We start from the raw sequence: 27,823 nt of genomic DNA, 5'->3' as shown, positions 1-27,823 counted from the left end.
CTGATGCCAAATCACATTCTCTGCCCACAATATGGAAATGGGTCTGTGCAGTCATTCGTGGACAAAGTATTCCTCTACCTCTTTCATTTTTAAACTTTTAACTGGGCAAGTAGTCGATATGGGATTTCACTTTTGTTTACAGTACAGATCTGTTACGCTATAATTACTTTCTAATAAAGACTAAGGATCTAACAGTGGAAAATAATACACTGTAGTTTACAGTACAGTTCTATTGTAATGTGCCCCTTCTCTGAAAGTCTGATAATGGTCTAATAAAAGGGTGTAATAAATAACATGTCTAGTTTTCTTATAGTATGGCTTATTACATCTTATTACTGTAAAAGAAAGTGCAACCAAAAATAGTACTGAATCTGAATTTCAGTGTCTAGATACTTATTTCTCTGTGGTGCTTATTGAAGATGTGCACAGCTACATGATTTCTACAGTGTATGATTACAATGCAGTGTGGTCTACCAGTGAGAGATGTTTCTGTCCTGGTTTGATATCAGTGGCAACATCTAAGTTGGCTGTGGTCTATTTTAATTCAAGAGAAAATCCTTGAATCGGATAAATGATGTCAAACATGGAATAAAAGAAACATTACATCAATATACATTTTATTTTTATTATTTACTCTTTTTAAAGATTTAATAGCTTGTTTTTTTGATGTTCATATCTTACAATATCCTCAGGTTCAGTCATTTGTAAAAACATTCATGAGGCATGTATAAAAAAAACAGGGCATCACCAAGTAGACAGATCAATCCACACACTTCCTCAGACATATACATAAAAATGTATGCAATTGTCCCTATGTATTTTACACATACATATACACATTTATATATAAAATACACTTTAAAAGTGTTGGTTATTTGTTCAATTTTGTGGCCGTAATTGGGGTTTCTCTTTTCAATCTGTCATTATCGTGAAAACTGTAGAAAAGGAAAACTATGATCGCCTGTGGTAGTCTTTCACAGAAAGACCTGAGGAAGGCAAAAAATGTAACTCAAGCCTACCCTGCCTCTACCAAACAAGGGAAAAAAGAGCAGAATCACTCACTCCTTGATAGAAAAGGGGGAAAGTAAAGTTTTACAACTGTGACAACAAATGTATGTGCCTGCAGCATCAAACTCCAGGGTAGAGTCCAAAATTTCTCATTAGTTTTCCTTGTATCCTTCTCGCTGGATGGTTGAAAAGATCAAAGGGAGCTACTACAGATCTTCTCCCCAGTTCCTGTGAAGGACCCAGAGTCATGGGTGGGGGGGTGGGTGGGGGTTTCTGTTTCTATCAATCATCATATTTGATGATATTATCTCACTACCAAAATCTGAGGATAAATTCTCTAATAACCAGAATGGTTACAGGTGAGGATTTGAACACCACCAAGGGACAAATCTGCTGAAAGCATTCTGGTGAAAGAAAAGAGGATTGAAGTAAAAGGGCAAAAACAACTTGTCCTTCAAAGGAAGCAGGTATAAACACCTCTGACTAACCAAATAAAGGTGACAGAGAAAGGGGAAAATAAATACAAATAAAGCTCATTAGAATATCAGCAAGAGTATGCCTGTCAAATCACACAGATTCAAAAAATAAAATATGCATTTGTCGGGATTAATTCATAGCAGAACACTGCATTTAACAATCTAATGTTTCTCCTCTTTACATCATCTCAGTGAGAAAAATATGAACACAAAGTCCCACTTTGATTGGCGTCTTCGTTTTACTTCCGACAGGAGAAGAGAGAAGTTCTTTCTTTGTGATTGTTGTGGGACAGAACAGGCTGTTCCAACCAATAAGTGATTCTCTATCAAATGTCAAACTGCACTCCGGTTCAGTCCTTCGAAATGTTTCATCTGTTCAGTCCTTCTTCCTCTCTCCCTCTCTTTTTTTTTTTATTGCTGTCCATTTCAGTGAGAGAATGAAAGGGAACTTTTGGGAGAAAATTCCACAGGTATGTTTTTTTTTTTTTTTTTTTTTTTTTAAACAAAGACACTGTCATTTATCACAGAGGAAGCAGCAGTAAACACTATCCTTACATACAAAAACAAGCCAGCAAAAGACCACAGCCTAATCCCTGCGGGTTGGAAGTAAATGTTTGTAAATGATGAGAACATGTATTCCTGTACTCTTAATGTTTCTCAAAACTCTTCTGAGTTCATTAGTGGCAGAATTTGCAGCTCTTGAGAAAATTACTAGTAACTAGTTTGTACATTTTCATATAAAAAACTGAGTAGGTGAGGTGGAAGGAGCAAAGGAATAATTGGAGGGGAAGGGAAAGAGTGATGGTGGACACAAAGATACACAACAACAATATTCAAAGCCGTGATACGGTGGGGGTGGGTAAGATCATGCTCCTGAGTCCATGTGTGAGCAAAAGAGATTGACAGAGAGGGACGCCAAAGACAGTGATGTCAACGGACTTCGAGAGGGAGAAGGATGGAGGGACTGGTTGAGTAAAAATCTGGACGAGGATGTAGTGATGGAGGAGACGGCGAGGCTAGCTCCACAGTCCTGCGTAGTTGCCGTGGAGGCCGGAACAGAGTGGTCCCCCCGCCACAAACAGCTTGGTGCCGGAGTCGTCGTAGCAGTGGGTGTACACAGCGTTGGGGAAGGAATGAATGTCTGAGAAGTAACTCCTCCACGTCTCATCGTGATTCTGAAGAGTCGGTGGGCAGGAAAGAGAGATTGTGGTGAGGAAAGAAGAGGTGAAAAGTTATGGAAATGCAAGTAATCTATAACTACATTGCAATAGCATGTGAGTCAGCCTGTTTATTGAAGACAAACAGAGAAAAGTTGTGTACCAGCCAGCCTTTCCCTGTAGTGAGCTTGAGGATGCCATCTCCTGGGCACTTCCGGTACCCCCCAGCTGGATTCAATGGGTTCTCCAGGAATCTCTGGGCCCGGATGTCGTAGAAGAGAAGAGAACCTTGGCCAGTACCCACCGTCACAATGTGCTCATAGAAACTCACTGAACGGATCCCTGCACACGTGCGCACAGACACACAGACACACACACACACACACAGATGTCTCAAATGCCAGGCTTCTCAAAAGTAAACACCAACCCCCCTGTTTGTGCTTTGCAACTTAAAAGCCAGAGTCTGACCTACACTGGGCCCCGAAAAACGCTATATAAATAGAGAAATTATAGTATAGCCACAACTGTTACTCTTTCATAATATGTCTTATTAAATGACTTCTTTTAGCCAAATGGGAAAAGTATTTCACACATATTCCAGAGTCTACATATATCTGCAAGTTCAATGTGGACCTTTTAAGACTTTTTAAAGCCAATGTTTAAATTTGAGGCCAATTTTGCAATAAAACTAAACATAAACTGTGAAAATATAGGCATACTATTTTGAGTAAATGCACACACTGTCAGTTGAACTGTTTTATATTTTATCCACTGATTTTAAAAAGTCTGTCATAACAAATGTAGTCAACCTCCTTGTGTATACTGGACTGATAATTGCCCCACTTTTTACAGCATCTGTTTCATCCAAATATTGATGAAGTTGGACAATAATTTACCTTCTAATGTTTCCTGTACTTTATTTAGCCGGCCCTCATATTTATATACTGAATGGGGAGATGCAAGGTACTGCACAATGCAAATCACCAGTTTAAGTTGCTGGGTGCAATGACACTTGCTCTGAAATACTGTAAATTAACAGCTAAACAGAAGCACTATAGAAAAGGTTTAAAATCAGAACTATCCAGAGAGACGCTGTGGTGGGATGGGGGGACATGATAAAATCAGTGAATACAAATGGAAAAAACCTAAAAGACTGCAACGGGATACGAGGAGACATTCAAATTCAGCTCAACGTAAAGGCAATGTGTGCCTGGAGTGAATTCTAAACCATGCTTACAGAATTCATTCAGACTTTCCTAAACAGAATTTATGACAATACTTTTTAAGGTCTATATTATTGAATGTGTATTTAAGATATTTTAAGACTTTTTAAAAGGACCTGTAATCACTCAGTCTTCATAAAGGGCAGCTGCTCATCGCTCCTGCCATTAGCTTCGTGTTGAAGTTTACAAATCACTTACCACTTCCTCTCTCTCTGGAATTGACGGATTTGATGCTGTGCGTAGGCTGCCGTGGATCCAGAAAGGAAACATGGGCCTGAGAACCCACGGCGTACACGGACCAGTCCTGTCCATATGCCAGACACACATTCTCTTTGCAGTGAGGCAGCTTGGTGGACAGTATCTGGGGAGAAACATGATAAGACTATTAAATGGGAACAAAGTAAGAAACGGTGAAGAAATTATGTCGGTAAGTCCATTCTTCTTCGTATTGTTTGAACACACCAGTGTGAGTGTGCACAGCTATCAAGTTCCACAGCTGTCCAGGAGAACTCCACTGTGAAGCTCTATTAATAAGGAAAGTTTATATTTGAGGAATATTATATATATTTTGGTGGGCAACTGATCTCAAATTATACTGGCATTGTAAAAATGTTTGAATACAGCTTACAGCAAGCTCTATTCATCCTGTTCATGATTAGCTAAAATGCATCACCCCTTATATATGCAAATGAAATGCAAATAATCATTATTAGTCTAACTGTGTATTGTGATTTACCTTGCACAAGTTGTGCTCAGCTTTCCAGAGGTGGAAATAGCCGTCCAAGGAAACAGCACCCAGTTCCTGAAAAAGGAAAAACAACATGGAAAGACAGATGTAAATGACTCAAGCTGAGGTGGTGTGAAGGCAGAACCCAGAAACAACACTTTTTTGCAAGACGTCAGAAAAATATCCTCAACCTCAGTGTTTTTCATATCAAATACTCCTCTGCTGTAGGCTTGAAAGACATTGTAAAAGTTGTCAATTTCTCCCTTGAGTACTGGTTGCAATGGATTCCTTTGCTGACCCACTTTCACAGCATAAAAAGAAGCATCCAAACATGCATAGAAAATTTTCAGACCATTTCTGCAGCATAACTCACTCATCCGCTCTCCATCTGTATTCTCAGTATGTTTCAAATACCCTTTTCTTGACAAAATATGGAATTAAATATGGGTAAATACACAGCTTCCTTTTGCTGCTGGCTCAGTGAGGTGTTAGCATTTGTCGCACATGTTTGTTTATGTTTGTGTGTGTAACAAACAGCTGCAAAGGTGATGACTGGAAGAAATGTTTAAATGGAGGTGAGGAGGTCCTATGGATGTGTTAAACTTAAAAAAGCTCAATCCAGTCTTGTATAAACAAATAACAGTAGGTAACCTACAACAGCAAACTGCATATAATAAAATGGGCTTTCCTGCTCTCCTGATAGCTATAAATCATTAAACCTCATGAATATTATTATATAAAATTACATTAAGCTCAGAGTTCTCATATCCTGTGTCTTCCTAGAAACCTGTACCCAGTACATTCAGACTTGCAAGAAATATTTTGTAGACAACAAAATCACATCAGGATGAACCTTACTTTATGGTTGTTGTTGAAGGCCAGAGCACGGACTTTACAGTTGTATGGGTTGGTGTACTCCTTCGGGATGTCCTTGAGGGCACGGTGGGAGATGTGGGCGTAGGAGGGTACTGACTCCTCATTCTGACTGCGCTCTGCCTGGGTCATTACTTCCTCCGTTACCTCCCATAGGCCCATGGAGCCATCTCTGGAGCCTAGGAATTTCAACACAAGTAGAATTTAGGTTACAGGTTGCTTCTACTACCTGCATACGTAAGTGAAAAATAAACATTGTCAGGATGTCATCAGGTTACGTAGAGGGCAATGACCTGGAAACAGAAAAAGGGCCGGCATGTACTGCTCACTGCCCAGTGCTCACACAGCAGAGTTCATTCATACAGCTGAGCTCATACAGACAACTCACCAGAAACCGCCATGTTGTCGCTGATCCATGCTATGGAGAAGATCCAGTCATTGTGACCATCCTGAAAAACAAATGGCTACTATGTAAAAAGCAAAACAATTTGTCTTTACATAACTTTGTGTGCTTCAGGCTGTACTACTGAACAGCTAACGCTAAATGGTGGCTGGGCATATTGACAAAATGTAAGTTTAGATGTTAGCAATGATATAGTACTATACTAACATCTAAAAACATATTCAGTTTTTACAAGCAGTACTGAAACTTCTCCAGTCAAATGATACCCGTAGTTGGTTGGTTTTGTGCCCAAACCTAGAAAAAAAGGAATATTTGTATGGTTTTGCTTGCAGCCAATCCCTACAAGCATTCTTCAATTTAATGTGAAGTGTGGCTGGTCCAGTACCACAGCATCTACAACCCATTCAGTCTGTGGTGTGGTGTGGTGAAGTAAAGCATGGTGTATTTGACGAGGCTGGCAATTTAGCGTGCCGTGATGCCATCAAGATGTTATGACTTCAGAAGTACGGCTAGACCACATGCCTGTGGCAATTGATAAAAATGAATGCAGAAAATGTGGATTATTTTAGAAATGCCTCAATTCACACAATGGCTATCAAATGAAGTACTCTATTACTACTGGTATTACTTTAACGACTTGATTCCACGAAGCACGGCTGTGTTGCATTACGGCTGCACCACGTCTTCGGGTGAGGTTACTGGTATTGATACTGGTATTATAATTTTTTTTAAACAATATTCAGCTGTAGTAACTAGGTTGCAAACTACTTATTTGGGCAGAACAACATGCAATTAAAAAAAAAAATCATATTAGGATTATTTTGACAGATAATGTGATTCTGATCTGAGCCAAAATTTTATTTAGAATGGAAATTTTTGCATTTAATTTTCTCTAAAAATTCTATAAATATGATTTTTGCTGTAGTCTGTCTCAAATAAGCATGCTGCCCTACATCCAGAGCATATGACCTTCAAAAATATCAGCTCCTGTAATTTGGATATTGTACTTTGGCATATTATGATTTTGATGACATTTCAATTAATTGGTAATGAACATGCTACTAAACATCTCACTCACAAACTGACTAAACATGCCAAACAAACCACTTACATCTCCAACACAAACAGGATCTAGTGTGGGCAGCTGGTAGATGGCCAGGCTGTTGGGGTTGTCTCCTCCTGTGGCCAGCAGTGTTCTGGAGGGGTTCAGTTCAATAGCATGGATCCCGCAGCCCTGCTGGTCCATCCGAGAACGAGAGCCTGCTGTGGAATGGTAATGACGGCCTGCCACCACTGCACCCACCACCCCAGAGCCTCCACCACGACACTCCCTGTCCTTCAGCATGGGAATGCGTGTTATCTGCCCCGTCAGGACATCGGCTACAAAAAGCTGCAGGTAAAGGAAGGGAACACATCCAGTTAGCCTGCCAGGTTCAGAAGATAAAACAAAGAAAAATCCTGAGCTAGAATTATTCAGATAAGTGTTTCTGTGTGTGTACTGTGCAGTAATCTGATGAAAAACATTTTTCACTATATAGAAACATTCAAGTAAAAGAACATGTATATTACCATAAGGGCTATCGCCTTAGATTTTGGTTGTCATTATATTGTGATATAATACAAGTGTTGCCTTTTGCTGGTTTTAAAGGCTCTATTACAGTGAAATGATGTAATTTTATGAACAGACTGTTCTAACTGCTCTCTTATTTACCTTTACCCATCTTGGTCATTGTACCCACATTACTGATGATTATTTAACAAAAAATTGAGTCAGTATTTTCTGAAAGCACCAAAAGTCATTCCTATCATAGACACAGGCGTGTGATTAATAATAACTGTCAGTACACTGGCAGTAATTGCACCACATTTGACATTGCTTTAGTTGGCAGGGCCATTTGTCAAATAAGGACAGGCAGACAAGAGCAGTCGTTTTAAGTGAGAGCCTTATTTTTAATTATTATGTTGGTTTAAATAGTTTGTGTCATAAAGGAGTGTATCACATAACTGATGTGCTGCTGTTTAAATACAAATTACACTGAGAAAAAATAATTATACAACATAACATAATAATAATTTTATTATGTTTGTTATGTATTATTAGAACGATAGTTCACCCAAAAATGAAATTTCACTCAGTATCTACTCACCCTTGTGCTGATGTGAGGATGGGTGAAGATCTCTAGTTCACAAAACACTCCCGGAGCTTCAGCGGAAAACAGCGTTGCAGCCAAATCCAGTACAATTGAAGTGAATAATGACCAGTTTTAAAATGTAAAAAAAGAACACAAAAAAACACAAAATGTCTCCATACGGCTCGTGTGGTGTAATCCAAGTGTCCATAAGCCGCGACATTAAAATCTGAAGCAAAAAGACACCATTTACACCATATTTTTAGCCTAAATGTCATCTGTAGCCTCTCAGACCTGATCCGCGTGCACACATCTGAAGCTGGTACACAAGCTCTCACCCAAGCAGCACAGCTGCAGCACAGAAATGACATTCCTCTTCTATGTCGAAGTCCTCGGACATTTTCTTCTTTGTTGAAAGTTTGTGAAGTCAACTGTGCGCGTAACAAGTCACTATTTCTGAGCAGATCTCTGTCTGTTGTCTGAGTTGCTTCCAGGTAGCATGCAAACACAGTTGTGAAGGTATCGCGAGATCTCATATATCTTGTGTCACGCTGCTTGGGCGAGAACCTGTGTACCCTCTTCAGGCGTGTGCACGCGGATCAGGTCTGAGAGGCTACGGCTGACATTTAGGCTAAAAATATGGTTTAAGTGGCGTCTTTTTGGGTCAAATTTTAATGTCATGGCTTACAAACACTTGGATTACACCACATGAGCTGTATGGAGACATTTTGTGTTCTTTTTTTTTTTTTTTTACATTTTAAAACTGGTCACCATTCACTTCAATTGTACTGGATGTGGCTGCAACGCTGTTTTCCACTGAAGCTCTGAGAGTGTTTTGTGAACTGAAGATCTTCACCCATCTTCACATCAGCACAGGATTGAGTAGATACTGAGTGAAATTTCATTTTTGGGTGAACTATCGGTTTAATCGATTGTTAATGTGTTAAGGAAAATGCAGAAAACCTGCAACCTTAAAAATTAGCTACTGAATTTACACATACTGACCCTCTATATGATAGAAAGTTAAACATGATTATCTTTTTTCCTTTTAAGACTAAAAATGATTATAACGTCTCTATTGAAGATACAATAATGTTTAACTAGAGGTGTGATCTTATCCTTAATCCTAACCTCACTTATGAACTAATAGCTCGTATCCACATTGGTGGGGGTAAATCACCAATTCCCATCATGGTGCTTTGGTCTTAGACATAGAGTTACTAAGCCTCAAAGGGCCTCACACTCAACAGCAACCTGCCCCAGGGTGTACTGTGTACCATAGGCGTATGACCCTTGTAGGCAAATAATCAATTGAATCTTGAGGTCACTTAAATGGAAATCCTAGAAATTCTGTCATGTATAAATCTGGCACCTCAACCTTTTCCCCCCCGTGACCCAAGCCTTTTTTTCCAACCACACTGCCATACATTAGGTTGACAAAATGTTTAATAGAAGAGGCACACCACCTTGTGTAAAATAAAGACTGCCTCTCCTAAAGTCAGAAGAGTTAATTTTTAAGATTTTTCATTTTATGACGCTAGGGACAAATTGGTCGGCCAATTAGTCGTGCTAATTATTATCTGGCATTTTTAGATAATGGCCATTGGCCAATGTCTGCACTGTTAAGGTCAATAAACAAAACATGTCTGCAGACACATCGATACCCAACTCTCCCTTGAGTACCCATCACATTCTGAACTCTACAGCTTAACCCTATGTATTTTCTATTTTAATAATAAATTAAATAAAAAAATATTGCTTGCTAAGATATCCATGTATATTTGAGTATAATGTGCATGGAATAAGGGAATATGTGAATTTTCTTTGTTTTGATATTGGCCATCGGCTACCCTGCTCTTTAAATATCTGCATTGGCCCGTGAAAAACCCATATCAGTCAACCACTATTTCAGAAAAACAAGATAAGGTACTTCATCACACTGCAAAGGCCAACCAGGACCCACTTCATTTACCAGATTTAACTGAATCACAACAACAATGTGGTTTGAGAGAGTGACAGCTAATTCAGCTCTGTTTAAGTATTACAGAGTAGCAGTGTTTATGCTGATGTCAACATGGTTATGGTGTTTACATGATAGTTGCAATAATCGAATAGTCTTTCTCTGTTTATAAATTCTCTGAGTCCATGCAACCTTACTGATTAAGGAATAATACTTGCAGATTAACACAGGATTGGAAATAAATGGCGACGCTAGGCCAATAAACACCGATTAGCAACAAAACGACATCTCACCGTGTTGCACTTGGTCCCACACACCACCTGCCTGTGGTTGAGCCACTGAGAAGCAAAAACCTTGTTGAGTCGCCCCAGAGAAAACTCCCTCTCCTTGAGGATGCCAGGGAGCCTGCCGGCCGCAAAGCCCCGCAAGCTCCGCTGGAGCCGCAACTCGTGCTGCTGTTGAGGCCTGAACTCCCGCCCCCGGAGGGCACATACCACTGAGCGCCGACTGCACCACCACTGCTGGGCATGACGTGATGAACAAGAAACACGACTCCGCTTGTGTGGTGCCTGACACCAGCCCAGCTGAAGAAAGAGGGGGGAAAAATGTCAAGTGCCCATTGATTTTCTGTGGGAGAAGCATGTGATTTCTCTTAAATTGAAAATGTTTTGATAATTAAGTTTGACATAATTTTGTTGAGAAGTTAGCCTACAACTAAGATAATCAATGATATGAATGAAAGAATTAAATAAGTTTTAAATACTGTAGTGTGATCAAACTGAGCTCAAACTCGTTTTCAGCTTTCATAATCCCTATATCCCACAGAGGACTGCAGACAGTGGACACACCTCTATAGCTCACTGACACAGATTTAAAATCCTTAGTGGAACATGGGAGTAATACAGTATAAACACACATGTACACTGTCACTGACACTTCATCAGGCTGGGCCAGTACAGGCTTAGTGCACACAAAGGCAAGGAATTTGATACAACATCTCGCTCAGGTAGTCTAGTATTATTGGCTGTCTATAATGGAGGTGCAGACAACAGCTATTGTTGGTCAGTAGACCTTATACAACCTATCCGGCCCAAATGCAGTCAGCATTATCACTGTGAAGGACACAAGAAGATATCATGTTGCTCAAATACATGCAAAAAGTATATAGGCCAAATCACACTGGGCAACTCCAGCTGCATTTCTGATTGTCCATCTATACATCCATTTATTCTCTGCAACACTGGGTATCTTTCTTTCTTTATGGACATATAAAATCCAATTTGGTCAATGCAATCAAAGCTCTCCTACTCACACTTCACATTTTACAACCTCACTTCACAAAACAATTTTTAAATTTCCTTTGGTTATATAGATATTCAGGTATGCAATATTGTAGAAAAACAATTGCATTCAAAATGGTAAAATAATAATATCAGGGAATCCCTACAAATGAACACAGACACTGACAGAACAGAACAACAGTCCTCTGATCAAGTGAAGAGACATTATCAGATGCATCCCTCCCAAAAGACCATTTCCTCGAACAGAGGCATCAATTGCTAATCACTGTTGAGTGCAATACCTAACACTTAAAAGACATATCAACAAGTAGTTATATTTTTGTTCTTACTGTTTTTAATTGCTTAGACAAACACTAACATGAGCATTTGAATCCATATCACAATAAAACTGCTAATACTATTGTTGATTATTAATTGTCTAAACCTGGGATAATTATGAGTTGTGTAACAGTCCTTGACCAGAGAAAAAACACCCAAAAGATATTCTGTGGCTCTATCTGCTGATTCCTTTTCTTGTAGTTTTTGTCTGATGTGAGTGATCAATAGACTAAAAAATGAGTCTTTCATTACAAATGATGTGGTCCCACACGCCCCTGCTGACAATGCTGACAAATAACACAATAAAAGCAAAATATACAATATTTTTGATGAAAAACTAGTGACACTACCAACCAGTTTCTAGCTTAAATCAAAGCATATTGTGGTGGACTGTATAGTAAAGATCTTAAGGATTATGAGGAATGTTTCCTGTCATTTCAGCAAAGGACCATTTCATTGTCTTGGACAAGCCGACCTAAAGTCCGTCTGAATGTAAATAGGCTAGACAACTGTTAATTAACGTTTGGGCTAACGTTGACGTTAGCTAAATAGCTAGCTACAGCTAAGGTTATTAATTTCGGTACTACAAGACAAATTCCGCGTTCACCGATGATTAACCCTATTCTGGGTGATGACTAGAGGGTGACAAGTAAAGACCACAGCTGAACAAGGGACTGACAATGTAATTTACCAATGTAACGGTTATTTAATCATGATGAGATCTAACTCTAAAAGATAAGATAAGGTAGCTAGCCCTTTGGCTAACGGTAACCTGGCTGTCGTATTGACAACGGACGGCCGTTGGCTAACACCATGCTAACATTAGCGGGTACTGACTTTCAAACAGAAACACAATGCACCATTGTTTGAACAACACTACAACTGTAATGCTTTGTCCATATAGCGTAATATATTGTAGTGGGTAACATGTTAAAATGTCATCAATATTTCGCCTCTAACATTGTTTATATCAGCTTAATATGGCTAGCCCAGCGCTAGTTAGCTTGCTAACACAACTGACGAGGTTGCTAACATGGACCCGCACCGGGTTTCCGCCTACCTGTTGTTGGTCCTTGGGCTCTCCTGCCTTCCTTTTCCTGCTAACTGTTTTTCTCGCCATAATCTGATACACACAGTTCCCTCACCCACATGGAGGGTAAAAGTGACGCTGGACACTGGATCATATAATGGCGATATGCTATTTTGTTCCTTGGCCCTCGCTCCGGCAGCGTCCGACGAGGAGGAAGGGCGATCACATACGGGAGAGGTTGGTTCGTCGCTGGTTAAGACTGTTGCCTGAATTAGAGTCGTAGGCTCCCAAAAAATAACTACACTCAGGCCCTACAACCTATTCAGTTTCGACAGAGTCGCTAACCACTGCCAGAGGGTTCACACTCTCTTTTTTTCCTGCCAAGTCGCGTCAGCAACGGCGAAAGCATTGAGCAGCGCGCAGCCGCACTCAAATTAAACATCAACAAAAACAAGGTCGTATGTGAACGCGAGCGTCGTACGTGCTCGTTCACGCCATCTGCGCTCGACCATGGATCAGATAATTCAGTTTCTACGTTCTAGTAACATATTTTGTTTCGGTGACAAAATTCATAGCAAAAAAAAAAGAAAAATTTTATACTACACATCTTGTTGTGTTATTATGTAAGTTTAATACGCATACGTAAATTTAATTATAATGAAGAGAATTTCAGGCATTATATGTATACGCTATTTAAGTGTTTATAATAAATAATGTGCATATTAATATTATAGCCTGACTGGTATTTTAATTGACTGATATTATCATCCCAGTTTTGGTCTATCCTGGATATATTAGTCCAAAATGATATCATAATATATGTCATCCAATACACACCAACATGAAAACTTTTTAAACAAAACATAATGCAGTTTTTATTTGTTTTATAGGCAGCATTTTATGTGTATATTTGATTTTTCCATCTTAATTCACATTTAATATACATACATTTTGCTCTATTTGTGTTTTTTTTTAATTTCTTCTTATTAGAAATACCACTGTAGGCCTGTTTCAGTGCCATCATTTTGGACAATAACATTAACTGAATAACTGTATCCTGTATATCCTGCCTGCATTAAATTTCTTTGATGGAAGAAAGGGGATCATTGAAATTGAGTGTTTGTGTATATATTCTATATTTAGCATCAAGAATACTGGCCGATATGTCAATGTCAGATCTTTGTACTTCCAAATATCAGCATTCGCCCCGATGGAACTCAGACATGGAACTTAGATCCATAAACAGATGTTATTCACTACACAAATTTGTATTAACCCTGGCAAACTTAGGAAGACCAGATATGACCTGTATTCTGATGCATAATTGTCTTTTTTTCTGCTGAATAGGCTACTGGATGTTTCCAGTTGCCACTGACAATACCTGGATGGACAATCATCTGTATTGTTGCTGTCTTGTCCACTGAACAGAGAGAATCAAAATGCATTTGCTGTTGAAGAGAGAAAACAAGAAGCAGGAGACCTGTCCTTCCTCACAAACTTCATGTCAGAATTAGGGTGAAAAAGCAACACCAGCAACGATCAACAGTCTCAACACTGAAAAGATGTGCACATTTAATCGTGTAGATTTTCCAAATCATTCAAGAAGAAATTGAACATTTTGCAAATCACATTTCAGGTCAGGAGCTTGGGAAAGAACACTCACCTCACCCATCATTTATTATATCATAAAGATAATTCAATGTTCATTAGATTCATTAGTGGCCCATGTTCAATTATGCAGTGACTTAGAGGTGGATCTAATATATAAATCCTAAATAATGAGAACCTAGGTGCATTTCATCCCCACACAGCTCAAAGATTGTAACAGAAATGGGAGGAGGCATTGATGGAGGAGGCCCAGAACCTGCTATACTGAATTCACTTCAACCTGTGAGGCTGTCAGAGAAGCAAGTGAACATGAACTTGCTTTATATGTGATTATAGAAACCACACTTGAGTTATGCACTGTAAGGCGATAGTAATACCACTTATGTGTCTGTCTGTAAAGTGAGTGTACCATTCTTCTTTTTCACAGTAAATCAAGAAGGAAGGCAATTAAAATAGAACCAGGTGATAACACTCATTTGTTGATCATAATGTCAAACACATTTCGGACAAAAAATCTGGATTAAATAAGCTCAGGTCTAACATGGCACCTTGTTTGTGTCACATGTTATTTGCCTGCACAAGGTACTGTCCTAACCAAAGACTAGCTAAAATGGATGGAAGGACAGATTCATGATGATGTTACTTAAGCAAAGGGGATGTTCATCATTTATAACCCTGATTACAAAAAGTTGGCACACTATATAAAATGCAAATAAAAAGAGAATGCAATGATTTGCAAATTCTTTTCCACCGTACTGTATTCAACTGAATACGGTACAAAGAAAATATATTTATATGCGTTGCCATCCCAAAAGAAGTTAGGAAAAGCAAAAGTAACTCTGACTTCTCTGGGACTGAACTCATCAGAGATGGTTTGAGAGAAAGTGGAGAAGTTTGACAAGTCTGTATTTCAAATTGTTTTAGGGAACCAATGGTGTTGTGTCTTCGGAGTTAAAGAGGAAAAGGGTGTCCAGATTGTTACCAGTGAAAAGTTTAAAAGCCAGCATCTGAGATGGTGTGGGGCTATGTAATGTCCATGGTATCATGGGTAACTCACATCTGTGAAAGCCCAGTTAATGAGGTTTTGGTGCAACATATGCTGCCATCCAGATAACATCTTTTTTAGAGACACCCTGGTTATTTCAGCATGACAATGGCAAGACACATTCTGCACGTTACAAAAGCAGGTCTTCACAGCAACAAAATGCAACTACTAGACTGGCCTGCAAGCAGTTGTATCCCATTGTATTATGAAGCACAACATGCACCAATCAAGACCCAAGGCTGTTGAGCACCTGAAGTCATACATCACGAAAGCATGGGAGAGAAAATCACTTTCAAAACTTCAAGAATTAGTGTCCTCAGTTCCCAAACACTTACTGAGTGTTGTTAAAAGAAAAGATGATGAATCACAGTGGTATACATGCTCCTGTCCCAACCCATCCATCCATTTTCTGTAACCGCTTATTCTCGAAGGGTCGCAGGGGCTGGAGCCTATCCCAGCTGACACTGGGCAAGAGGCGGGGTTCACCCTGGACATGTCGCCAGTTCATCGCAGGGCTGACACATAGAGACAGACAACCACTCACATTCACACCTACAGGCAATTTTGAGTCACCAATTAACTTAGCATGCATGTTTTTGGACTGTGGGAGGAAGCCGGAGAACCCGGAGAGAACCCACGCAGACACGGGGAGAACATGCAAACTCCGCACAGCCTGTCCCAACCTTTTGGGAAAAAAGTAAACAATGTTTGTCAATTTGAATATTAAATATCTTGTTTTTGTTCTGAACTTGAATATAGGTTGAAAAGGATTTGCAAATCATTGGATTGTGTTTTTATTTATTTAACACAGCCTCCCAACTTTTTTGGAATTGGTGTGTTGAAGGTTTATTTACTGCAAGCATGTGCTCATCCTCATATATTCTACAGACACTTGTTTGCAAATATTTTCTATTAAACAAGTAAAGCTATGTCTGTATTGGCAATAAACCACACTAGAAATGTATTGGTCAAATCTGGAGTTGTTCTAAAATAGCTTGGTGGTTAGAAAGTTGATTTTTTGTAGTTATGGATCATAGGACATAGTACTGGACCTGCCCCAAGCAATGTGCCAGTTCTCCCAGTCACATTTTTCTAACTTTCAGCCCTTAATCTGTTACCATGCCTCTCACAATCCCTACTGGTAGCACAGGGCTCAAGATTATGGAAATTTCTGCCATCTTTGCCCTTTGTATGACTGAGCAGACATGTTTTTTTAAATATATGTAGCACGGAACTCAGGAGGTCCATTAACACAAATATAAAAATAAAGGATTCTGGTGTGCTTTTATACAATTACACCCAATCAACACATGGGAAATGCTTCTGACATGTGGTAACTGACATTTTTTAAATTAATTAAATTAATTAATTAATTAAATTTATTTTTCATTTAAGACTGTGGGGATGCCAACAAACCTAAAATCAAGATGAAAACTCATTTCATATTATACATGAGAAAAAAAAGTGGACAAGTCAAGAAATGAAAGTCATGTTTGATTAAATTTTGTGATATGAAATCCAATGACAGATAATAAATGATAGAAACCACTGAAATCAAACCTTCACATCCAAATTTCCAGCAAGGATTGAAGACCATTCCTTATCTCCCAACAATTACTTGAGGCTCAAAGTGCCAGTCAACAGTCACACAATATGAAAAGTCTCTATTGCACTGTGATGTGGCTGCAAAAACAACCCCCACTTCTTTTTTTTTAACCACTCACTCTTTTCCAGTCTGCAAAAAGAAAAGTCCATGACGGTTAAAAGCATCACTTTTGTGAGTTAACATATCTTACATTATCATATCAAACTCTTTATCTTTAAATGAAAGTGTCAGTGTACTATTTTAAATAAGTTGATAATCATGAAATGTGTGCCATTGCAGTATATGACACATCAGTGCCAGTGGGTTTTGGGACATTTCTTATTTCCTACTGAGAAACTTTCCACATTTCTCCTCACTCCTTGAACAGGCCATTCCAGTGCAGATCAAAGAGCTACTGGGGCAGTAGTATCTCTTATGTTCTGAGTAATAATGACTAATGATCTATTATGCAGTTCCTAAAACAGAAAGCAAAGAAATGGAATCATCAAACTGATGTGAAAAAGTGCCCAAATGAACACAAAAACAGACATGAATGAATGAATGAATGAAAGAACAAAGTAAAACAGAACTAGATGCAGGGCACCAGAGCAGAGAGGGCACTTCTTGAGAGTCAGTTATCTGGCATCTAGGCCTTTTTGTTTTTTTGTTTTGTTTTTTTTTAACTTTTAATGTTAGTTGGTTCAGTTTTAATAGAGCCTCCTCAAGGCCCCTGATCCCCTCCACCATTTACTAGGTCTGCACTGAGCAGTGGAAGATGGCAGCTTATAGTTGTTTGGGAGTTTCAAGAGTTCAAACTGGTCTTTCTGTGAAGCGCTTAAAGCCATCAGCTCCCCGTTCAGTCTTGCAGCTTTGCCTGCAGCCAGAAAAAGATTTCCAAGTGGAAGCAAATCAGAACAGCATCCACTGCCCAATTCTTCCAGTTTCTCCTTTCCAGCTCAGGCATTCCTCCCACTCTTAAATACCCTAGCAGTACCAAATCCTGGCACATAACCCCAGGATTTCTTAGAAAAAACACCACCATGAAGTATGGTTACACTTTGACCCCCTCCACTCTAGGCACACAGTCTTTAAGAAGTGCTGAGACACAATACGTTTTAGCACAGAGAGAAATACAACTGTCTCCCAGCTGTTCCTTCCACAGCCAAGGCAAGGGCAGGGCATGGTGTGATAGGGTAGGCAGAAGGAAAGGGGCTGTGTTGGGTAGTAGCAGGAGGCAAGCCCCAGGCAGGGCTTTGGTTGGCTTGTTAGCTTGGCTCAGCTAGCAGCAGCCCGAGCCATCAGGTCCTCTAGAGCCTTGTCCTGATCGTTGTTGTGGACCAGCAGCACCTCTTTGATGGCATCCCGCTCAAATCCCATTTCGCCAAATCTTGACATTAGCTCAAGGAACTGCAAGGCCTGAGAAAAAAGAAAAGAATTTACTATAGATTTCATAATCTATTATTGTAATGTACATACTTTGGCTAAATTTTATTTAGCCAAAGCACAGATGTTGCTCATGTTTCAAAAACTAAACACATACAAATACAATGCATGTTCTTAAAATGTGCCTTAATCTGTACATGTACAAACCTTTTCCTCTGAGCACTGGTACATCTCTAAGCATTCCTCCACTGCACTTGCATCAAAGCCCCGCTCACACAGACGTCCGTGGACAAACAGATAGTCCAGTACCTAAGACAAACATGTACATGATTATTGTGTTTGCTTTGAATATCATGTTGGCTTGAACATAAAAGATTTAGTTTTATTTTGTGGATTGAAATGAATGAATGTGAATATTCACTTATTGTCTAAGTTATGTGGTATGTGCCGTACTTCTTAAAAATAGTAATGCTAGTTCATCATTTAAAACCAGCTGGTAAAAATTAAGTCTGACATAGAACCTGCAATCTACTGCTATAGTTACCATAGTCATGTGACCATGGTTGAATAGGTCATACTGTTAATTATTAGCTGTACAGATCACAGACACTTATCTATTGCCATGACTTCAGAGACAACAGACAGTGTGATTTGACAACTTTATTTCAATTTAAGGCTTTATTAACAGATGCACAGCACTGGTGATTCACTAAATACAATTAAACCATCACACAAATAATGAACCGTTAAGCATGTCAACAGTATATATACACTAGAAATCCATGTTTCTGCGGATTGGGGTGAGAGGGAATCGCACCTGCTCCACGTTCTGCCCTTGTCTCTGCATGGCCCGTAGGACACCCTCATAAGAGTAGCCCATGCCCACGAGAGTTTCCACACACTGACGCTCACTGGGGGTCATGCTGAGCAGGGCTCCGCCACATGGCAGACCTGCAGATCCTGACCCTGGATTGACCTAGTGTAAAAATATAAATAAATGTCAATAAGGTTCCTCAGATTGCTTATTTACAGTACCATCACTGGTTAATCCACAAATCCCAATTCCAAAACAGTTGGGACCCTGTGTAAAATGTACTAAAACAGAATGCAATGATTTGCAAATCATTATTGACCTATATTTATTGACCTATATTTTATTTTTGTATACAGTACAAAGACAAAGATATTTAATGTTCAAACTGATTAACTTTATCGTTTTTTGTAAATATACACTCATTCTGAATTTGATCTCTGAAATACATTACAAAAAAAAGTTGAGACAGGGGCAACAAACGACTGGGAAAGTTGTGGAATATTCAAAAACACAAATATTCCACATGTAATCAGGTTAAATGACCCTTTGCTAAGCCCCACCTCCAAACAGCAATTGTCCAATCATAACTTAGCAACTGTAACTCAAGCTGTCAAGCTTTCCATTTCTCTACATGTTGTCAAAAACGTGAAACACAAGAGCACACGTGTGGGGAATGGATTAAACTCTGTCTTCATCTGCTCTAACACAAACTGCAAATGTCAGTCTGGGAGGCTACCTAACACTTGTTTACAAGCTACAGTAACTTTATCTCCAGCCAAAACTGTCGGATATCACTGCACCTGCATTTGTTATGTGGGGAGTTTGAGGAGAAGGATGTGGGCTGGCACAGAATCAAAATGGGTTAACAACGGTGCATCTTTCTCTGGCTCACTGTCTCAGGTGTAAACCAGGTTAAATTAGCTCTTATTCTGGCCGTCTTCCATGATCATTGTCTGGTTCCTCTGGCTAGGTGACCCGTCTTAAGGTCCGATGCACCAGTCAAATCCCTGCGCTTCCTTTTCCAACATTGATAAGTGTATTTCTGTCATCTATCATGTAGATATACTTGCCATATTTCACCATCCAACCATTGTTTGCCGGGATGTGCGCTAGCTTCTGTTAACATTAATGTTATAACATGTACCCAGCTGTTACATAACTTTACATATACACTTTCACAGGGTTCTTGTTTTAAATCATGTCAGATGGAAACATTAAAATGTCAGCGAGAGACATACTTCTTGGCTGACTCAAGGAGTTAGCAGTAGCTTACATCAACCAGCTGCACTTATGAAATCTGCTTGTGAGTCATTATTTTAGCCAACAAAATCCATTTTCATCAGGTAGAAATCAGAAGCTGTTTATGTTAACACCTCTAAGGATTCTAAGACCTCGTGTTTCAACAGTTACTCCTAATTTCAATTTTAAATCTGCCATCATTATCACTATAAACTGCATAAAAACGGTGTGAGAATGGAAACCTTGGCAGACTTAGCAACAGTAACTAAGGAGGGCGGTGCTTAGCGAAGGGTCAATTGGAAACAGGCAATAGCATGATGACTGGGTAAAGGGGAGAGGTGTTCACAAGCAAGAATGGGGCGAGGTTGACCACTTTATGTAAAAACTGCGTGGGCAAATAGTCCAACAGTTTAAGAGGAACATTTCTGAATACACAGTTTAAAGGAATTTAAGGATTCCACTATCTACAATCAATAATATTGTTAAAAGATTCACATAATCCAGAGAAATTTCTGCACAAAGGGGGCAAGACCAAACCCAACAATGAATGCCAATGACCTTTGATCCCTCAGGCAGCACCGCATTAACAACTAATATGATTGTATGAAGGTTATTATTACATGGGCTAGGGGATGCTTCCTAAAACTGTTGTTGATAAATACAGTGTGTTGTCGCATTCACAAAATGCAAGTTAAGACTCTACCATGCACAGAGAGTACCATAAATCAACAACATATAGAAATGCCACTGACTTCTCTCGATGCGTCCTCTGAAGGCCCCATTGATGCTGAGAAGTACATACCAGTTTTGGAGTAACATATGCTGCCATTCAGATGACATCTTTTTCAGAGACGTCCGTGTTTATTTCAGCAAGACAATGCCACATCAAAAGTCTGAGTACTGGGGTGCCCCTATAGCTCAGTTGGTAGAGCGTGCACACCATGTATTGAGACTCAGTCCTCTGCAGCGGCTGCTGGTTTGATTCCTGCCTGCAGCCCATTTGCTGTGTTTCATTCCCTCTCTCTCTACCCCCCTTCCTGTCATATATTCAGCTTTCCTATCACAATAAAGGCAAAAAGTCCAAAAAACTATCTTAATAAGTCTCGAGTACTAGACTGTCCTGCCTTCAGTTCAGACCTGTCTCCTATTGAAGATGTGTGGCGCATTATGAAGTGCAAAATATGACAATGGAGACTCAGTTAAGCACTTAAAGTCTTATATTAAGCAAGAACAGGAAAGAGTTTCACTTTCAACATTTCAACAATTAGTGTCCTCAGTTCCCAACCGCTTACTGAGTGCTGTTAAAAGAAAAGATGATGCAACACAGTGGTGAATATGCCCAGATCCAAGCTTTTTGGAACATGTTGCCAGCAGTGAATTCAGAAGGAATGTATAATTACAAAATACAATAAAGTTTACATTAGAACATTAAGTAGCTTGTCTTTTTACTGTATTTAATTGAATATAGGTTGAAAACGATTTGCAAATCACTGCATTTTGTTTTATCTACATTCTATAATGTCCCAGCTCTTTCAGAGTTTGTGGTTAGTGCAACGCCATATCCCTCACAAACTATGTACACTATAAGTCTGGTATATAACTCCACATGTTATCTCATGCTCACCAGTTTTGGTGCACCACTCTTGTTGTGGCTGGGCGGCTCAGGGGCAACAATTACTTGGGTCTTGGGTGCAGTTGGTGGGCTGCCGTTAGGTAGGCTCTGTCGGGGAGCAGGGATGGGTACAGGGATTGGGCTGTACCTCACTGGCTCTGGGTCTCCAGAGTCAGAGAGTTTAGGAAAAGTAAGAGAGCGGATGTTACAGGGTCGATCATCTGTATCAAACCCCACTCTCCCGGGATGCCCCACTCTGTCCATGTCCAGCAAGGCAACCAACCCGTTGGGTTTATGGGTGAAGCCAGGTTTGGCTGTGAGGCTGCTGTTGGTGCTGGGAGGTGATGGGCTGTTTCCACGTGACCCCCTCTGGGAGACCTCTGGTGGGGATACGGATGGAGGAGGTTGAGGTTGAGGTTGTGGCTGGCTCTGGAGGATGTTCCTGAGCTCCTCCTTATCGTCCAAAGTTTTGAGCTCCAGCTTGTCAAATGGGTCCTCCTCCCGCTCAAAGTCAGCAAGGTTGAGGCTGTGCAGCTGGGGAGTGCTCGGCTGGGTTTTCCTGGGGCCAAGGCTTGGGGCAGGCAGTGGAGTGAGGATGGCATTATGGCTCAGTCCCGCTAGGACAGGGTTCAACGCTGGTGGTAGAAGGTCCTGGTCCTCTGCAGCAGACCGGGGCTTCCCTCCACCACCATCAATGTCCTGGCTCTGTGCCGAACACTCCCTGTTCTCCGCCTCCTGCATGGCTGCTGCTGCCTCTTCTGCCCTGGCTTCTGCTGCTCTGGCCTCAGCCAATTCAACACCCCAGCGCACACTACGTCTCTCCAGCGAAAAGTCATACTGTTGAGACCATAGCAGGAGGAAGAATGGGGAGATGAGCACATAGAGTAACAAAAAAATGAGAATGATTATGACTAAGAGCCATATGATATTGCAACTCCAGCTCAACAGATAAAACATAGAAAGAACCTGTGACACATAATGTGAATAAATTCTAAATTGGAGCTGTGTATAAACAAGTTTTCTCCTTAAGTATTGTGGTGTAGTGGAGGGTTTCACTTAAATGTATTTCACAGCCTCCCTTTAAATGTTTCCTTAGTTAAATAAGGCATTTACTGCATTGACAGCTATTTTACATTTACCATTCTACAGTTTCCATTTAGATCATTTGTTTGCTTGCACTGGTGCTTGTGATACCTGTTATTGCCTCCATCCAAGATGTCCAAAAATCTTACAACAACTTATCTGTTCTGGCCAAAAAGGAGTTCGCTAACCACAGGAAAAAATTCAACAAAACTGGTAAGAATGACTTCAAGCTGACTTACAGCTTATATTACTGTTAAGGTGAGACAAACAGTTGGCTCTTCTCTTTACAGAAGTAATACATAATAATGGCATCCTCTAACAACTTGTATATTTAATGTTGATTTCATTACATATTTAAATATTCAAGCTACAATTATAAACTAGACTGTGACAGTAATTTTAGGTAATGTGACAGCCTAGCTAGCTAACATGAAGCAGCCTTACTAACATAATTACCCTTCTCATTTAGACTGTAACCAAATGTACTAAAAAATAAAGAATTTTGAAAATGACTTATTCCATATTTTCACTTAGACTTTAAGAAAAACCTTAACTTACGGTGTTTTAGGCAACTGAAATAACGTCTGGTAGGAAACTGTCACCTCACAGACAGAATGTGTTTGACTATACTTATCCACCTAAATTACTAGAAGCTAAGCATAAGTAAATATGACACCTTCACTTTGGTCTGCAACATGACTACATATGAGCAAAAATGTATTGTTGACACAGCAGGAGGGCAGGGCCACAATGATCTACACCATAATACTGTAGGTCAGCACAGTTCAGCTTCACTGTGAAGATGCTGTAGAGGTGCATCTACTTGCAGCATACTACAGTTAATAGTGCAAAATCAACATCTTTCTTGTCTTTGACAAACCTGTGTTTCCACCAGCAAAGCGTTGCAGTCGGGTGGACAGAAACCAACAGGCAGCCCCACTTTGGCTGGGCAGCGGAATTTTTCATTGATCTTGAAGGGAACGTCATCAAGGTAGCTGATGGGTCCTGTGTACAAAAAACAAAGTAAGAATACATTAGATAAGTACACAATAGAACAACAGACATCAGTGGAACTGAACTGATATGTCACTCACTTCTCTAAATATCAGTGTAGTCTAGTCTAGTCTAGTCTAGAAAAGTATTAAAAAATAGGACCTCACCATTGTTGTATGCATCTGATCCAGACTTCCTCGCAGCCATTTAGACACTCTGAAAACAGACATAAATATAGCAGGTGTAACGTTAGTGAGCAGCAGGAGTGACATGTTTTGTTTTTCTTAAATTACGTTTTTGGGCTTTTCTTGCCTTTATTGATAGGATAGCTGAAGAGTAGACAGGAAAGTGGGGTGAAGAGAGAGGGGATGACACGCAGCAAAGGGCCACAGGCAGGAGTTGAACCAGCAGCCACTGCAGAGGACTGACAACCTCCATACATGGGGTGGACGCTCTACCAACTGAGCTAAACAGCCACCGCAGGAGTGCCATGGTTTTTTAATTAACACAGTGAGTTGATAATTATAACCCATAGGCACATGTGAAAACACACACTATGGTGCAACAGTGTGAAAACAGGCCAAAGTGTATTTCCCCAGCCCTCCTATCTGCCTTCAGCCATGACATTTTGTCTGACACTGTTGTTTCTGATAATTATTACAGTAGCTGTTTCACTGAGCTCAGAGACTGTTCCTGCAGAAGAGTTTTAAACGAAGTGCAATGACACTTCATCACATGGTAGTGCAGATTTTTTGTTCTAATCAAACTCAAATTCTTCACGATCCCATTGACTTTGTTAATTCTGCTGCTCTGTATCTCAAATCACATAATCCCGTTATTTAGTCATGCCAGGCAACAATGCCTGACATTGTCAACACAGTGAAGCCACTGTTTCACATCCGCTGAGCACAGAACTTTGATCTGTGTGCTGGTGTACAGATATTCAGTAGAAAAAGTGATAGATTTGATCCACTTACTCAACTCAAATGGGTTGGTTTGTTAGCAAAAATGGTTAAAGCTCCTTTAAGATAAATCTGAAATAAACACTGAATCAAATGACTCTGATATATGATCAGTTTGCTCGTATTGCCAACACAGCTGAAAATCTACACCTAACAATACAGCTCTTTGCATCTTTCAGCTTTTGCGTGCTTGTTCATTTGATTAAATCTAAATCTCATCAATACCCCAAAATCTAACTAAAGCACACCATTTCCACAAAATAAACTTATACAAGCCCACTGTAAACTAAACGCCAAGCACATAATAGCATTGAGACAAAGACAACTAATGGTTGGAGAAGAAATCTGAATATCTGGCAAGCCAAAGAGAGAGAATTTTCTCAGGAATTTGTGAGATCAAACTAGTGCTCAAAGGAATGTGGATATTGGTCTTGGATTCACATGACTGCAGCAGGATGTCAGGGTTGTTCTGTCTGCTGAACATGTAAATGGGTGGACAACAGGTTATTTACACAGTAGGCATGAGCAACTGGTATTCAGATACTATAATGCTTAATAGTCTACTTCAATTAGTTTATTTTAGCAACAGTCTGCACCACAGTTTACAGAAATTTCTTAAAGTAGCTTTAAAGATGTTTTAATTCACAACACAATAGACAATAGTCATATATTTACTTATACTTAAAAGATTAACAGTTTCACTAATTGCCAGTAAACTCTACTTATCATATTAATAAAAAAAAAAAAAAAAAACAGTGAAATGCTAATAATGTGTGTAAAGTGTGATGCATTGTGGTTCAGTTGAAGATGATCTTCAGCATTTAAATAGCATGACATTTGAAATAAAGACCATGTTATTTGTCAATCCCTACTGGGAAAACTGCTTCTTTAAGTGCCCTCTGGTGAAAATTCAAAACGAGCAGAAATACACAGGACTCAGTAATACAATGCAATCTGCTGAATAGTAGCAGTACTGGTGAGAAAAGGTCCCAGACACTACAAGAGAGTGATCAGCAGCACATGTGTAAATCTATCATTTTAAACACATTTTATGTAAAAATGCACCCTACATGCAGGCTACTTGTACTACATTGACTTGGGAGTTATACGTGCCCATTAGCCCCACTTTGGTCAAAATACCTGATACTAGAACATACTCACAGACTTGCAGCCCACGAATCATATCTGGCCCCCTGATATGGGTTCAGGTGGCCCTTCATTCATTGTTTCATTCACAATGAAAAAAATTGATGCACACTGGTTTTCCAGGTATTAGGAACAGATGTTTTTCAGTTTTGTATAATGGGATAACTGAGGCTGTTAGTAATGAAAGAGCTGATCATTGTGTGAGGCTGTGCAGAGTGCAGAAGGATCAGACGTGAGCTATGCATGGGGAAACAACTATTAGGCCTAGCTGAAGAGGAGCAGTTATGTAGAAATTAGGATAATTCTAATGCCATAAATGTGTATTCCAGATTTATATTCTTAGTTTCTGTTTCTGTTTCTATATTCTGTCCCTGGTAGGAGCTGTTTGTGTTTACAGTTCATTCCCACATTTCAGTGATTGCATGATGGAGGAGGTTTCAGCTATGTTTAATGTTATATATATTAAGCCTTTCAAATGTTACCAAAACATTTACAAGTACAAGACAGTTGCAGTTAATTGCAGTAAAATATCATTTATCTGTTAATCCTTGAACCAGTTTAATTTAGTTGATACATTAAATTAATAAATAATTTAATTTGAAAATAAAGAATTTCAAAGAAAGCTTAATTATGAGCCTTTTAATGTTTATTCATTTTATCTAATTAATATTATTTGTTTGTTTGTTAAGTGCCCCCTGGCCTCCTGACATTTTATTAACGTGGCTCCGGGACAAAACAAATTGAGTATCCCTGCACTAGACTATACGCTCTCTGGTTTATCATGTGTGGAAATAGGAAGCACATGACCGAGAGATATCGATCAGATTTATTAAGCGTCAACTGATATAACGCTAAGTCAGTAGTTAGTCACCATATACCTAGTATCTAATAAGAGATAATATTATGTTACACAAGTTGCTGTTTCCTTAACTATTTCAAACACTTTTTCAGCATTACTACTCACGGTTAGAGCACAATTAAGTCACGTTACATGTTCCTGATATTAGTGAAAACAACTTTTTAAGGTAGTCAGGTTTGGCTAATTTAGTAGGAGCTAAACTGTTTCTAACTCAAAACAGGATCGCAATAACTGCAGTTCACCACATTTACAGGCAAGTTTACGATAACTTAAAACACTTCAATGCACCAAACCGTCACGTGTGACTCTTTAATACGCTAGCAGACGCACTGAAGTAAACATTTGCTAGAATTACTTAAGTTATAATAGCGTTAATTAGCAACAAGCTAAGCTATTACTATCTTTGGTCACTCCTAGCTCTAAAGCTAGCAACGAACATAAAGTCTGAGTTTAGCTGTGAAGTCAACCTCGGGTATAACATTAGTTGATATTAGTGGGATATTTAAGTCGAATAAATGAATTATCTGGCAATTACAACGATCAGCTGGCTAATGTTATTGGGGAAAAGCTACAGTTCTTGCTAATACGCTTAGCTTCGTCTGTTAGTGGCCTGGCTGTGGCTAACGTTGTGTGTCTGGATAGACCGCTGTCTGTTCTGCCACCGCCCCTGAAACTAGACTGAGCTCACACAGAAACACACACTCCCCTCACCTGTATCTGCTCAGTCCTGTTCGTTCAAAATCCAAACGACTTCTCGTCGAGGTGACACTCCGATTTAAGCTCTTCTCAAAATGAGTTTTATTTATGACATCTCTTTCCTGCTTCAGCGTGGGACGCCATCTTGATTTGTCAAGCTCCCTTCCACTGGTTCCTGTCTGACGTCACGCAC

The 27,823-nt window shown here is 39.6% G+C and overlaps 2 protein-coding genes across 3 annotated transcripts; both read right to left on the bottom strand.

Moving 5' to 3' along the window:
- Window positions 1-605: 605 nt before the first annotated feature.
- dcaf12 (DDB1 and CUL4 associated factor 12) lies at window positions 606-13,068 on the bottom strand. The gene is made up of 9 exons (XM_084729782.1): window positions 12,636-13,068; window positions 10,250-10,540; window positions 6,979-7,257; window positions 5,853-5,913; window positions 5,450-5,643; window positions 4,601-4,666; window positions 4,063-4,225; window positions 2,805-2,983; window positions 606-2,659 (listed from the first exon to the last, which is right to left on the bottom strand). The coding sequence occupies exons 1-9, from the start codon at window positions 12,693-12,695 to the stop codon at window positions 2,501-2,503; spliced, it is 1,452 nt and encodes a 483-aa protein (XP_084585908.1). The 5' UTR covers window positions 12,696-13,068; the 3' UTR covers window positions 606-2,500.
- Window positions 13,069-16,517: 3,449 nt separating this feature from the next.
- Window positions 16,518-27,823, bottom strand: ubap1 (ubiquitin associated protein 1). Of its 2 annotated transcripts, XM_084729771.1 has the most exons (8): window positions 27,646-27,823; window positions 24,280-24,433; window positions 24,135-24,183; window positions 23,855-23,979; window positions 21,904-22,728; window positions 19,044-19,202; window positions 18,434-18,535; window positions 16,518-18,259 (listed from the first exon to the last, which is right to left on the bottom strand). In XM_084729771.1, the coding sequence occupies exons 3-8, from the start codon at window positions 24,172-24,174 to the stop codon at window positions 18,119-18,121; spliced, it is 1,392 nt and encodes a 463-aa protein (XP_084585897.1). In that variant the 5' UTR covers window positions 24,175-24,183; window positions 24,280-24,433; window positions 27,646-27,823; the 3' UTR covers window positions 16,518-18,118. The 2 variants fall into 2 exon arrangements, with proteins under 2 accessions (XP_084585897.1, XP_084585888.1); XM_084729762.1 differs by lacking the exon at window positions 24,280-24,433 and having other exon boundaries at window positions 27,646-27,822.

The sequence above is a fragment of the Lutjanus erythropterus genome, chromosome 2 (genome assembly GCF_056507025.1).
Source record: "Lutjanus erythropterus isolate fLutEry1 chromosome 2, fLutEry1.hap2, whole genome shotgun sequence".
Classification (NCBI taxonomy): domain Eukaryota; kingdom Metazoa; phylum Chordata; class Actinopteri; order Lutjaniformes; family Lutjanidae; genus Lutjanus; species Lutjanus erythropterus.
The sequence above is the reverse complement of the archived record's forward strand: the minus strand, read 5'-3'. Positions and strand labels throughout refer to the sequence as shown.

Coding starts and splice junctions, on each gene's coding strand:
- dcaf12 (XM_084729782.1), bottom strand. CDS start 12,695: ATGGCGAGAAAAACAGTTAGCAGGAAAAGGAAGGCAGGAGAGCCCAAG. Junction 5,914..6,978: donor ATCCTGTTTGTGTTGGAGAT/GTAAGTGGTTTG, acceptor TTTGTTTTTCAG/GATGGTCACAATGACTGGAT. Junction 2,660..2,804: donor CTACAGGGAAAGGCTGGCTG/GTACACAACTTT, acceptor CCGACTCTTCAG/AATCACGATGAGACGTGGAG.
- ubap1 (XM_084729771.1), bottom strand. CDS start 24,174: ATGGCTGCGAGGAAGTCTGGATCAGATGCATACAACAATG. Junction 23,980..24,134: donor ATCAGATGCATACAACAATG/GTGAGGTCCTAT, acceptor TTTTGTACACAG/GACCCATCAGCTACCTTGAT. Junction 18,536..19,043: donor AAGGGCAGAACGTGGAGCAG/GTGCGATTCCCT, acceptor TGTTTGTCTTAG/GTACTGGACTATCTGTTTGT.